The following is a 14,918-nucleotide window of genomic DNA, read 5'->3' as shown; positions in this document are numbered from 1 at the left end:
TAATTTATATTGAAATCTATTTAAAATGAATATAAATCTTGAATTTAATATCATTTTTACATTTTATATAATTTATTTGTATATTTAAAATATTTTTAAATATTTTAAACCCGGTAATCAAATCAATTTATTATACAAAAAATGTACCTATTACTTTTTGATGCATATCACGGTCCATTTCTATCGAAATCTGATTCTCGGATATTATGATAGCGTGATGTTTAAGAGTTATTAAAACTTTTTTTCTTGCAGAAATAATTTAAATTTTCATTTTTTGTTTTTTTATGGTTGTTATAATATCAAAATACATATATGATGTTGATCGATTCCCAAGAATTCACACATACAATTCATTTAAGCCTTGCACTTGTATATTTACTCTGAAGATATAATAATTCAACAGAACTCTTATCGTGGGAATTGGTGGGATATCTAATACTAAAATGGAGAATAAAACTGACACTAATATCATATGTAGAATGTACACACAACCAAATGTGCATGACTACGATAACACTTGCCGTAGCCCATAAACTCACAAATCATAATAATCATAATCCATGTCAATTACGATTATGTAACATTTTTAAACGTTTCTAGATAACACAATTTCGGAATTTAGTAACAATATTTTATAAAAAGCATATTATAATTTAATTGCACACCAAGTAATTTTTTATACATAAAATCACATTGTAACGTCTTCACGCTAACTAAACAAAAGTAATATTACACAATATAGGTACTATTATATTCATTTTGATTTATTTAATATTTTGTATCATAATCGAAAATCTCGGGGACGCCCGCAGAAAATGAATGTAGTGGAGACAAAAAAAAAATGCTCACATCCTCTCGCTGTCTATTCTTGTTTCATCCCACTACTGTTTATTCATAAGATAAATTGAAATTTTTAATGTTATGCTAAAAAAAACATAATATTTTTTTAACAATTTTTTATTCAAAAATATCATAGAAATCTATTATTACGGTAAAAATAGTAAACACGAATAGATACATCATACTCAACAAATATATAAATAAATAATTCACTTTCGAGGTAACAGTGATTAAAATCAAACAAAAATTCACATCATAAATTAAACTATTAATATTAATAATAATAATAATAATAAACAATGATATTTTTCATGAATTAATGGAAAACGTGACGGTTTTTGAAACAGTTGAAGGTCTTTTTTGTCTCGTTTCGACTTGTCTTTCTACACTCTCTGGAATAGCCGAAAAAAATAGTTTCGGATCTAGGGTATTTACATTGGATTCGAAGAACAAGCTTGCCACCAAACTCACTAATACGGTAGTCGCGAATCCAATGACTATATAGTACATGTAACTTATCTTATACAAATACATGTAACTTTCTTCATGAATCCTAAAATGAAAACATTTAATTAAATAATCTGTGTGATAGGATACTATTCCTAATGTGAAAATGTAAATGTAAATAGACAATAGTGATGCGGTAGAATGCTATTTTTAGTATGAATATCATATTGTATTATATCAAAAATATATTTATTGATACATTTTTACCTAAACAATAAAGTTTAAATTTAAATAAAAAAATATATATATATACAATATCTAGGTATAATATCTATAATAATAATAATCTGAATAATTTTAAATAACATTTGGCTACTTATATATATAATTGAATATCGATATCGTTCTATATCACTTCTTCATACAGTGTGATTATGATAAATATTTAAAATTTTCACCAAATATTTATATTGCAGCCATCTTCTATAGGTACATAATGAAAATTTTAAAGTATTTTGACTCTTTAAAAATTTATTTTTAGACAGTTATTTCTACAAATATCAATAAAAAAATGTTTACTGCAGCAAAGTGCTTGACATTTTAACACAAAATTACTCATAAGTTTTTTATATAAATATTTAAAAATTTACGGTTTTTACTTATGAGCATTTAAATTCGAAATTAGATAATTAAACTAAGAATGACGATTTTTGTTATTTTACTCTAATTTAAGAAAATTATTTGTGAGTACTTTCAATATATTTTATAGAAGTAATGACATTTTAAAATTCTATCATTTTGGCAAAAATTAAGTCAATCTACATTTATACTTTATAGTATTAATAATAGTAAAATAAATTACTTTAATAGCAATTCAAATTTAACACACGTATTACAGTGACTTACATTTCAATTATTAAGTTACACAACACCTATTGGACAGCAGAATGATTACCTACTCTCTCCACTTATAAACGAAAAGCATTATAACACACATTTTTTTCCCTCTCCTCTTTTTCAGTTCAAATTTAAATTTCATTTTGTTTTTAGATAATTTCGACTTTTAAATTTTTCTATCTAAATATTCTAGTGATTAGGGATAAGTTAAAAATCACACAAACTCAAATAAAATTATATAGCAATACAAGTCGTAGGAAATTACAAGGAATTTCATAAAATATAAAAATGTATAAACAATGTGAATAATAATAAAAATGCATTTTTTCCTAAATATTATTGTATTATTTTTATTTATTTTTTATTCAACCTCCGTAAAATTTTGTATGATTGTTTTATACTTTATTGTTTAATTTTTTACTCATTCCCAATCACTTAATTTCTAAGATTAAAAAAAACATTATATGTCAGTTATTAAAAAAAAAAAAATCAAATTTGAAATCAAAAAGGTGATGTATATTATTTTTACAATTCATGTGCTAGAAAAAGGATACCAAATTTGAATTTTATAAAAAATAAATGTAATTTATATTAAGTACCTTACGTTGAAAAAAATCGAAATTGAATCATAAAAGTCATCCGTCCGAAATATTAAGTATTACCTTAAATCGTGATCACGCAGTAGGTCTGTCTATAACTAAATCTAAAAACTATATTTATGCGGGTGATACCTTTTTTATGTTAAGTGAAACCACATACTTTGACTGTAACATATGGCCCGATAGCATAATATTATATATTACTATTATTTTTTTTTTTAATTATACTCCACGTCATTCACGATTCATTCAAGTTTCAAACGTTCAAACGCAATTTACAAGATATTATGTATCGTGTACAATGTAAATTCTTTGTACTCACTCTTGTGTGGACGTAGACGCTAGCAGTAGAATAGTAGAAGAAACGTTTACATCGAAATTGTGAAACGAGTCCGGTGAACATCCGTTAGTGTAGGTGGGCAAATTGTTCACGGGCGGTTTGGGTCCTCCTAGTCCCAAGACAAATGAAAAGACGAGACCTGCGACCAGGCCCACCAAAGCACCCTGCATTCATAATACATAATATGCACAGTTATAACATTATAGTAACTAAAACCGGTCGAACAAGAAAAAATATATATATATTCGTATTACAATAAAATCTTGTCTTGAAATTAATTTTCAAAATTTACTATTAAAAGTTACGACATTCATGTAACAGGTGATCTATTACAGGATATGGTGATCTACTGATCTATCACAAAATTATAACGCATACAATTGATTAATAACTATCGAAATATATATCTAATAATATCTATTCTTGATAGTTATAGTAAAGATGATTAAAATTATAATAAAAATAAATCAAATCGTCGAATAAAAATGCATTAAAAAATACACTTCTAGTCATTGACAAGTGAAACTAAATTAAGCTTATATTTCATGAATAACATTAATATCAAAATTTGGCATGCCTACATGATCATAAGCAATTGCATAAAGAGGGAGTGTTTTAAGAAAAAAAGTACAATAGATCTGCGTATATGGGAATTGCTTGGGAGTAAAAAAATATTCCGTTATCGATTTTTAAATATTTTCATTTTTTGCATGTTTGTAATTGCATTTCTTTTGATTCAAAGATGATTTTAACAAAAAGCGAATTACACTACGTTAAGGTACCTATATAGAATTTAAACCTAAAATCTTGTGATACATAATATTGTTGTCATTTTCAGCAACATTATGATGTTCTGTAGTGCTAAAAATATTATAAAAGTGTCAAACATCACTAAAGCGTAAAATTGTTTATTCATGCACATGCTTTTATTCATTTTTTTCGACACGGAATATTAAATATAAAGTATTAATTTAGAAAATTATTTTTTAACGTATTATTTTAATAGAATATAATTCCCTAATCCTATTTTTTTCAAACTTATAATTAAATAATACAAAGAAACAAAAAGCACCACTCAGTACCCAGTCCTAAAAAAATGTATGAGACAAACTATTTACACATTCATTACAGTGACCCACTCCACATCTACTGTACAGTAGAGGGGTACCCACTTTCCTACATTCTTTGTATTTAATTTTTTATCGTGCGCTATACAAGTATACAACGAATCACGTTTGATGGTTACCTTTTGGTTTACGTACGGTACAAGTATGCCGAGAGTGAACACCGCCAACATTGGTCCGCCGATAATGCCCAAAATCGTCATCGAGGCCTGCAACAGCGGTCCCACGAAATGCGCACAAAACGCTAATGCTATCGATAGGATCCCGTAAACAACGACAAGGACCTTCAGCCACACCACACGTTTCTCATCGGGTATGTCGACGTTTGCCAGTGGCTATATATTATACACATCCGAAACACATTCCAATAATATTATCGTTTCACACCGCCTTAATAATAATAATATTATTTTAGGACGATCGCTGTGCTCTATACAGGTACAAGCGATATAATATATATGATACTTTTTGTGCCCAAAATCACAAAAATATTTCGGACCACGATTTAAAGTGCTTATATATATATATACAGTGTAATCTATCAAATTTTATACATTTTATAATACTATGCGTCTTCGTTTTTATCCCCTTACGGCTTACACGGTCTCCAATCGACCACCTTTCATCCCCTGGAGAGATAAATTGACGATAAACTTTGTGAGACGGACCGTGACGGCGAATGAAAAAAATAAATAAATAAATGTAAAATATTACCGTGATATAGTCCTCGAGTGTGACGGCTGCTAGCGAGTTGAGAGCTGCGGACACGGAACACAGTGCGGATGAGCATACGCCCGCCAAAAACAAGCCAGTTAATCCGGGCAAGTGGGCCATCGTGTCCAACACGAACAGAGCCATCAGCTGATCGCCACTATCTATTCTGCCTTCCCTGAATACACACAAACACGCGCGAACGGAAACACCTTATCAGTAATGTTGTTGCAGAGCCGAACGCAAGTCCGGGGAGTATACCAACTTGATCGGGTCGCAGTCCCGGTACATGGAGAATATGGCCAGTCCCGCGAAGCACATGGACAGCGACAGGAAAGCGGTTATCGGCCAGCTGAACCACAGGGTCCTTACCGCGGTTCTGTAGTCCTTCATGGTCAGGTAACGCTGCACCTGCACCTGGTTGACACCGTACACCGAGACGTACGTGAACATGCCGCCCAGCATCAGTGACCACCAGCTGTGCCTGATCGTCGGGTCGATCTGAAAGCTGTCGGGACGTTTGTGTACATTAATAATGGAGAACGCTTCAACACGCTGTATACCCACTCGTCTCAACGCACTTGAACAGTTCCACGCGACCGTAATCGTAGGCAATCCTCCAAATCTCTGTCAGTCCACCGACATTAACCGCTGCCACCGCAATGACGGTGAAAACGGACCCAAACATGAGCAACGACTGCACAAATAAAAAAAACCGAATTACGTCGTAGGTTCATCAATTTTAAAATAAATATATTAATATAAAATAAATTTATATTAAATAAAAAACCTTATAATAACAATGTAAATCAATACAGACAAATTACTTACATCATTTAATTTAAATCATCAATGCGTGAACATTGTATATTTATTATACGTTACGAATGGTATACCTATTGGGCTAATAATATTAAAAAAATAGGCATTTAAATAATAATAATAATATTAATATTAAATTATATTTTTTTTTTTATCATGATATAGTTTATTATTTATATCAAAGTCTAAAATATATTATAATTTATAATGCATTATTTTTATCTATATTTTTGGTGATACTGATGATATGAAATAATAATTTATTCTCTAATCGAATAACGTATAAGTAAAGTCATAAAGTTAGGACGTATGCTATACTGTTTTAATTTCTAAGCATGTTTAATTTAAAACCGGAGTTATACACAGCGTTTTACATCACCAGCACAACCCGTCCTAATTTAAAACAATGTAAAATTAGCAGTTTGTTTTTATTATTTCGGCATTCGTCCATCAAAACCCAAGCTTGTCGGTATTTCCGCTGCTGATGAAAACGCATATGAATATTTATCATATCCGTAGTATATAACTACTTCAATATGAAACAATGAATTTTGAATTCGACGGAAAACGCCCTGAAATACGAGGCGGAAAACGTCGTGTATAAACGTGGCCTAAAGCGCAAAGTCGATGTAGACTTTCAACTAAGATACATGTTCTGGAAATCAATTTATTGGGAATAAATATTTGTATGAGTTTGAGTTTTATGTAATAATATAGAGTATACTGTTTATTATCTAAAACAATAAGTAATTAATTAATGCAGAACAAACTTTGGAACAAATTAATCACTGGTTTCTGAGTCTATTATATAACCTGGTATGTTAAGTCATTAACAAACTTAAACCAAGAATTACTTATTACATCATTCCAAAGCCTCAAAAATGGTAAGTCATTTGTACAGAAATTATTTGAAAACGTAATTTGAACTCTGGGTAAATGATAGAAAATCTAATAATCATTTGTTTGTTTGAGGTAGTATATAATTTCCTTTAATCTAGTTGGTGAAACGTTTGTAGGTTACAATGTTTTAAAATTTCGTGTGTATCAAATACTTATACCTTTATAAAAGTTGAATATTGTAAATGGAATATTTTAAAACTTTGTAATCAAACATTAATAATATCTGTAGTAGATTTTATTTAAAATAACGAATGAGTATCGGGAAATAATTTCGAAATCGTTTCAAAAAATTATATTTTCAATAAAAGGTCTTCGATTTTAAATTTTAATTATAAGGTTTTACTCTTTATAATAATATATTATCATTAACATAGTGAAAGAGACAAAGAAAAAAACATGTTATAGTGAATATCATAAAAATTGAATATGAACACTAAGTACCATATTATAATATTGCTTTATAACATTTGAGATATCAGAATCGAATTAAAACTTTTCCTGTAATCGGATTCGAATTATAATAACGAAATTGTATTTCAATAAGTACTTCAGCATGTGATTGTATTATATATTTACATTTCACTGGTATTATGAAAATAATTTCAACATTATAAGTTATACATTCAACAGACAGTTAGGTAAATGGAAATTGTAAACCATCTATTACATTATTTAATACAATCTTTCAATTACAATATTATAATCTGATATTTTGAATACGATTATATTAATGCACTATCGTTACACACCAGACGAACAAAGCATAGTATATATTACCAAACAATGAAGTAAAAAAAAAAGTAAAATGTAAAAAAACTAATTTTAGGAGGAATAAAACGTTTAATAGCTATTATGGTCGTAGACCCCGACTCGACCGACTCTTAATGCTATTTGGTTTTAACATTCGCCTTATTGATTACGATAGGCAATAGCTATTCATCGTTCATACATAGACATAGCTACATACATTCAACTTCTGTTACTCGTAAAGTAAATTTATAATCGAATACGCGTCTTTCATGTCTTCAATGCGGCACTTTGATCAAACCATATACACCAATTGCAATCCATAAAAATTCAAGATTAATATAAAAAACAGTAGAGGACAATTTGATGAAGTATTATTTTGTTAAAATACTAATGTAATAGTGCGTTGCTCAAATGGATTAGGTTTATCGTAAATGCAGTTACCATTTTACAACCAGAAATATGCTATTCAAATATAAAATATTATAATAATCGTCGGCGTAAAATCGTTGCTATTAAATTTACTAGGTATAAAAACGCTTTAAATCGATAACCAAAATTTAAAAATTGAACCTACAGCTGACCTGAAACAAATCGGTGACGATTACGGCTTTTATGCCACCGACGGTCGAGTAAAAGGTGCACAATATGCCGACGGCCATCATGGACGCGGTCTGCGAAAAGCCGGCGATCGCGTTCAGAGCCAACGAGGCCGCGTATAGTACCAGAGCAGTGCGCAGCACCGTCTGGATGCTAAAAGCCAAAGATGCGACGATTCTAGTTGACTTGCCGAAACGTTCTTCCAAATACTGAAATAATAATAATATTACATCGATTTATTTTGTAATTAAAATACATTTTCATTTTTAGTGAATAGATCTATACGCGTGTTTGAGCAATATATAATATATATATATGTACACTATCAGGTAGGAAGTCGAAGCTCTATTTTAATATTATTATAAATGCTAGTCGATACACTATAATGTGCGATGGACAGGTTGTTTTCTTATCGTTTGTTTTTTGGATTCATTCAACCCATCTATTCATTTCCCGATCACCCTTGAATGACGTAGTTTAATTACACGAGTCGGAAGAAATGTATAAAAGAAACGTTATTTAGTTACACGAACTTCGAACGGGTGAATTCGGTTGAAAATTACTACCCGACCGAACTTCAGAGAAAAGTCCGAAAGGGCTAAAATCGAACTACTGTGAAAACAATGGCGTGTAAGTATATTATTCTACAATAGTGATCAATAATAAAATAGGTGTTCTGAAAATAACACCGAATGAACTACATTATTTAACATGATACAAGACATTAAATAGTCAATCATTTTAAACTAAAATAAATAATAAATTAATATATATGACGTTTATATACCTACATATTTTATATTAATTTAGTGAAGTATAGATATTGTAAAAAATTTCATAAGAATATCGAAGAAAATGTTTATAAAATGTTTTAACTATCATGATAATATTGTATCAAAGACATAATATTGTATTACCTTACAGACATTTATTTTAGTTTTAAGCACAAAATTAATCATGAAATACCTATTAAATGCCTACGTAAAATGTCAAATATTTATCAAGAGTCTTAATAAAATATTAAATTATTATAATTTATAATCATCATTTAATTTATAGGCATTTCACTGCAGTGTATTCTGCATATATTATATTGTATTATTGTATGTAGTAATGCAACGTATTAATAAAATATAATATTTACATAATAATGATTTACCTGGTAAACGGATAAATATCCGAGTTTGTAAAAAACTGGTAGAAAAACATAGGCGACAATAGGTGTACCGATAATATTGGATGCGTTAATGGCCATAAATTGTGTTCCTCTCAAGTAGTTTTCAGCGCTTAGCCCAAACATGGCTGTAGCACACATAAAACTGGCCATTAACGAAAACCCCACAGGTATAATGGACAATTTCTTGTCTCCGAGCATATACTCCTAGAAATATAATTTACAATATATATTTGTGTGAGTGTGTGAGTGTGTGAACATAATTTATGTAATTTAAAAATCATCCGTCCAATAGTCCATTAGTAAATGAACAAAAAATAACAATTAATTACAACCAAGCAATTGTTTTTTTGGAAAACTCGGGATTAAAAATTTATAAATGTATTTTTTTTATTTATATTTTTTATTTCTGGTATTTGTTTGCATTTATTATTCCACTCTACTAACTATTTATTTTTTTATACATATTTAAAGAAAATTCCATGGCAGTTATATGTCGCATTGGCTCACGGACAACAAGAAATTCGTTTTTTTTTTTTAAGAATACTTGACACGTTACATTACATTCAGGGTACAATTATTATTAAAATACACTGAGAACATTTTAAATTTGATTACATTAATGTTTATTTGTATGAAGGCCAATAATATATCTGTAGACGGAGAATATAGTTCCTAATGACTCCGCAATAATAGATGATAACAAGTCATATCCCATCAAAAGTGAAACTTTAATTTCCCAATATGACAAGATAATAGTATAACATATTTCATTGTTTGTTTACACCCGATGATAAAACATTTTGGATAGTAAATAAAAGCTTTCGTTCGTAAATACTGATAAGATTATAATATATCTTTCAAAGAATTAAACAGTCCTTAATAATAGTTTTACATATGACATAAAATAGATATACAATTTTAATTAGTCCATGACAGAAGTATAGGTACTTGTTATACTTGAACAAATTTTACAAATTATAAAATTTTAGCAACTCCAATATACTACGTATGTATTAACATAGTTTTCAAATCTTTATAATGATTTATAGCTCCAATATCACTAACCATATACCTATTAATTATTATCATGACTATTATTTTTTATTATTTAATGTTTAGTAACTCTAGAAAATTACTCGTTAGAATTTCAGTTCATATACGTTAGCATTTAAAAATAGTAATTTGATTAACAATTTATTTGAAAAATGGGTTATACTAATTTGAAAAAAAAAGTTTGTATCTACACAATTCTATGGTGATCCCTTAAAATATACAAAAAATGTATGTATTTAAAAATTTAGTCGTTTAAAATTTCCAAAAATCAGAGTTTTAATTAGTTCGTTGCGAAAAGAAAAATGAATATAGACATGCTTTTTGATTCACTCGGTATACACTCGGTTACTGAATTTTATGCATTGGCGTATAGCCCAATTTTCCCAGGTACCTGCTACAATAATATAGTACGTCACATTGCGCTAGTTCAGATTATTTAAATAAATGTTTTGAATATTCCTATACGGTTGCGTTAAAAAGAATGACCGTTGCAGCGGTCGTACGACTAGAAGTCTAGGACATAACGTAAAATATTGTTATGCCGTGTATACGATACTTGCATATTATTATTATATTATTATGTTTCACCTGTGTCGTTTGCTGTTTGCCACCCGTGAGCCGGTAATACACTCCGATCGCGGCGGACGCGAGTAACGTGACCGTAAGCACGACATAGTCGAAAGCGCCCAGAGCCATATGTATCTATCGTTATTATGTATTATTAATATATTATGTATTGATGTACTTAAATAACGAACACAATTAACACGACGAAAAATACACGTATAATATTACTGTACAATAATATATATATACGCGTACGAGATGGATTTAAAACATTATATTCATATGACAACGAGTAACGATTTGAATAACAATAATAACAATAATAATAATAATTAAAATACCGTAACATGCGCGTTTAACGACGAATGCTATCGGCACTAATCATTCACATTCGAGTTTATAATCTTCATCTGATACAACCACGCATTATACTAAAGCCGTCGTATATAATATTATACAGGACCATCCAAATGTTGAGTTATCACTAAACCGGTGGGGATTACGATATCTCGAACGTACATGTAATATTAATGTTTGTTGTGCATATGTGACGCATATTTGGTATAGTATAGAATATTATGGTACATATAATATAACATTGATATAATGATATATCGAATGCGCGGTAACATATATAACTACATATTATTATATGTGTAGATATTTTATTATTCTTTTATACTATAGAATTTTTTTTCTTGTTTACTATATTATAATATGTGATAGCAATGCTGAGTATATAAACGAGTTACAAGTTAAAGTCAAGTTAATTTTAATTAAGTAACTCAATTGATTTTCATTGATGTCAACTTAGTAAAAATACGAGTTACATTCAATTAAATTCGAGTTGTTACGTTTGTTTGTGGATAATTGATGGTACACAATAGGAAATTAAAAACTGTAATTCTTAAACTTAAGTCTCGTTTTGTTGCCATTAATCAGATTTAATTAAATAAAAATATATTATTATCATACCAAATAGTATTGTATGCGGCAATTTAAGAAAAATTGTATTATTAACAATAAAACATGCATACAAAAAATAAATACTAATCGGTACGATTTTCAAAAAAACAAAATATAAAAGATTATCGTCACAGTAACGATATAAAATGGCATAAGTTATTTCTTATTATTCCTGTCGCATACTAAATGTATTGCCCGCGTTCATTGATATTTATCTATTATTTTAAGCTATCTTTGGGCCATATATGATGTACCAGAAAAAACTGTAATGACAAAATTAATAAGGTTGTAAGTTAATCGCATGGTTTCCATCATACAACTCAACTTAATTCGGTTAAAAAATATCATTGACTGGGCCGGTCTTGGCTGAAATATTTTTTTAATATCTATGATATAATAATAGCTCAGGTTATCTCATCGCACGCGGTATAATTCACATGCTATAGGCGCAGTCGCCTTACATACGACCGCGAACTTATGCCGAAATCGGTAATGATAAAACTTAAATTTATAACATCGCCGTGACATATGTATATGAACGTATTATGTGTCCCTCGTCCGGTCATACCTATAACTATAAAAATATATAATATGATTTATCGGTCTCGTAATCAATTAGCGTCGATTTTATTACACCTCGAGTGGTTTGACTAATTACTATTATTACATGATATGACAATAATTTAAGATGGCTTCGGCGAGATCGTTATTCATAATATACGAACACTACCGTATGATTAAACGTACACGTTTTATTGCAATGTATACTATATACAGTGTACACATATTATTATTATTTTTAATATACTATAATACCTATTAGTTATTAGTGTGATCAATAATATGCGACCAAAAGTGTATTGCATTTGACGGGACAGTACTGATTTTCAATCAGACTTCCCATTAAATGTTGTGACTGTAAACTGTAAAAAATACCAACCTTAACTATATCCGTATTTTTTACCGATTTTCAACAAATTGTAATTTTTTTTAACGTTAGATATATCTATGATATAAAATATTGATTGACTGTAGTTAAACTAATAGTTTGGTCATTATATAATACGAGTATAATGTATTAATATTTTTTTAATATTTTTATTTATTTTTTTTTTTTGTAATTGTATCGCCTGAATAAACTTGTGAGTGGAAAAACTAATTTACCAATTTTGGTATGCTCTAATAAAACTTAACTCGAATAATGAAAAAAATGAGATTGATCATCCTCCTCGGACAAAGTTTTAATTGTCTATCCCATTTTTACAGGTCACACTACCTAAAATCTACATTAGATACGACTTCGAATGGTATATAAATGTATTATAATTATTTCGTAGATATGTGTTTTTTGTCGTGGTAAAGCATCGTATCGAAGACCGAGAAACGGGGCCTTTATATTATTATTGTAATATGTCACGTATAATATTAAACGAACGGTCCCGTCGACGATGTGCACGTGATGACTTTTCGTATATTTATTTATTTATTAATTTTTCGAATTTCATTCGTTAAAAAAAACATATATATATATATATATAATATAATAACACGCAAGACCGGAACCAGATTACTAAATAATTTAATAAATATTGGCTTTGCATGCGTCTAACGACTTTCGTGGAAAAAAACAATTTCGAAAAATAAAACGTCTATGGAACACACAAAATGAAAGTTTTCGTCCACTAATATAGCGGGCTTAGTATTATATGAAGGTATACGCGGTCGACCCGGGCCGACCACCGACAACTGCTACTGCAGCTACACCCCTCACCGACAGCCCGTGAAATTCAAATATGCGATGGCACGTCGTACACATAGTGTGTAAGTACTAAGTAAACTATATTATTGGGTACGTGTGCGTGCGCGTGATGTGACCGGTATAAAGTATTATAACCGTGGTCCAAAATAAATGCTAAACAAATAGAAAATCTTACTATTACGGCAATGTTGTGGAAAAATCATTATTCAACTACTACACATCGCGATGATATAATAATTATGTTACGCGCAATCGACAATAATAATATATTTAAGTTTCGACTTTAATACGTATTGCGCGTCAAATTATCGTATAGGTATCCAATAAATAGGACGTATGTGACTCTGCAGGAAGATCTGACGGTTTTAGGCCGACAGCGAAATATATACGTCGTAGATCATAATACGTATATACATCACTCGTCCGGATACACTCTGTACACGAATACGAATTATACATAGATTTATGCGTGTATTATAATTATTGTCGTTCAATCATTCTGCTGTAATCGAATAGTGATTTAATTAACGGCAACGATTATACCGGCCGCGTTACGATAATGTTATACGACGTCTCACGACGAGTTATAATGATTTATACTCGTCAATAACAAGCCGCACAGATATCGAATTATTATATACCGCTGCAATGAAACGACATATATATATATATATTTTAATATACGAGTAGTTATTATAACACTCGAGTGTGACACTTGTTAACCGCTCCGTCGAGGCTGAACTATATATATTATATTATTAATTTATTATAATGCACATCCAATATGTTCTCTATACCGTATAATAATAATAATAATAATATACTAAAAATTAAAATAATACATTAATACGGCGACGCGCGTGTAATATAATATAAAAGGTGTAATAATCGTATAGGTACGATAATAATTGTAGCGGAAAAATATTGTTTCCGACACAGCCGTTTGAACGCACATTATTAAGGACCCAAAAGATTTTGTTCGCCGAATTTAATCCTTTTTGTTTTTCGATTTAACCCGGTCGTGTCGCGCTCTGTTCGCTTATTTTGAATTCGCGGTAATACCGTCATTTTAATAATATTAAAGGGTTTCGTCGAGCCCGCGTTGTTTGCGGGGCACCCGTTCGAATGATGGCATAGAGAACGATTCCTCCGTCCTCTCTCTTGCCGGGTTCATGTCGTCGTCAGTTACGGTGGCGAATTATTGATCCCACCCCATCCGTCGGGAAAAACTTTTTTCGGTGCCGCCACGACCGTGCATGGTATACGTATATATATATATATATATATATATATATATACGTAGCGCGCGTATTGTATAATGTATATATAAACAACGTCTAAATACGAAATTCTGGTCGGCGGCACCAGT

At 29.9% G+C, this 14,918-nt stretch overlaps 1 protein-coding gene across 1 annotated transcript; it reads right to left on the bottom strand.

Moving 5' to 3' along the window:
- Positions 1-1,087: 1,087 nt before the first annotated feature.
- Positions 1,088-11,262, bottom strand: LOC132921816 (putative sodium-dependent multivitamin transporter). Its single transcript, XM_060985025.1, has 9 exons — positions 10,846-11,262; positions 9,187-9,408; positions 8,012-8,236; positions 5,540-5,655; positions 5,224-5,466; positions 4,962-5,136; positions 4,370-4,582; positions 3,106-3,287; positions 1,088-1,393 (listed from the first exon to the last, which is right to left on the bottom strand). The coding sequence occupies exons 1-9, from the start codon at positions 10,951-10,953 to the stop codon at positions 1,150-1,152; spliced, it is 1,728 nt and encodes a 575-aa protein (XP_060841008.1). The 5' UTR covers positions 10,954-11,262; the 3' UTR covers positions 1,088-1,149.
- Positions 11,263-14,918: the final 3,656 nt, after the last annotated feature.

This window comes from Rhopalosiphum padi, chromosome 2, assembly GCF_020882245.1.
Source record: "Rhopalosiphum padi isolate XX-2018 chromosome 2, ASM2088224v1, whole genome shotgun sequence".
Classification (NCBI taxonomy): Eukaryota; Metazoa; Arthropoda; class Insecta; order Hemiptera; family Aphididae; genus Rhopalosiphum; species Rhopalosiphum padi.
The sequence above is the reverse complement of the archived record's forward strand: the minus strand, read 5'-3'. Positions and strand labels throughout refer to the sequence as shown.

Coding starts and splice junctions, on each gene's coding strand:
- LOC132921816 (XM_060985025.1), bottom strand. CDS start 10,953: ATGGCTCTGGGCGCTTTCGACTATGTCGTGCTTACGGTCACGTTACTC. Junction 5,467..5,539: donor GGTCGCGTGGAACTGTTCAA/GTGCGTTGAGAC, acceptor ACGTCCCGACAG/CTTTCAGATCGACCCGACGA. Junction 1,394..3,105: donor GCGTCTACGTCCACACAAGA/GTGAGTACAAAG, acceptor TTTTCATTTTAG/GATTCATGAAGAAAGTTACA.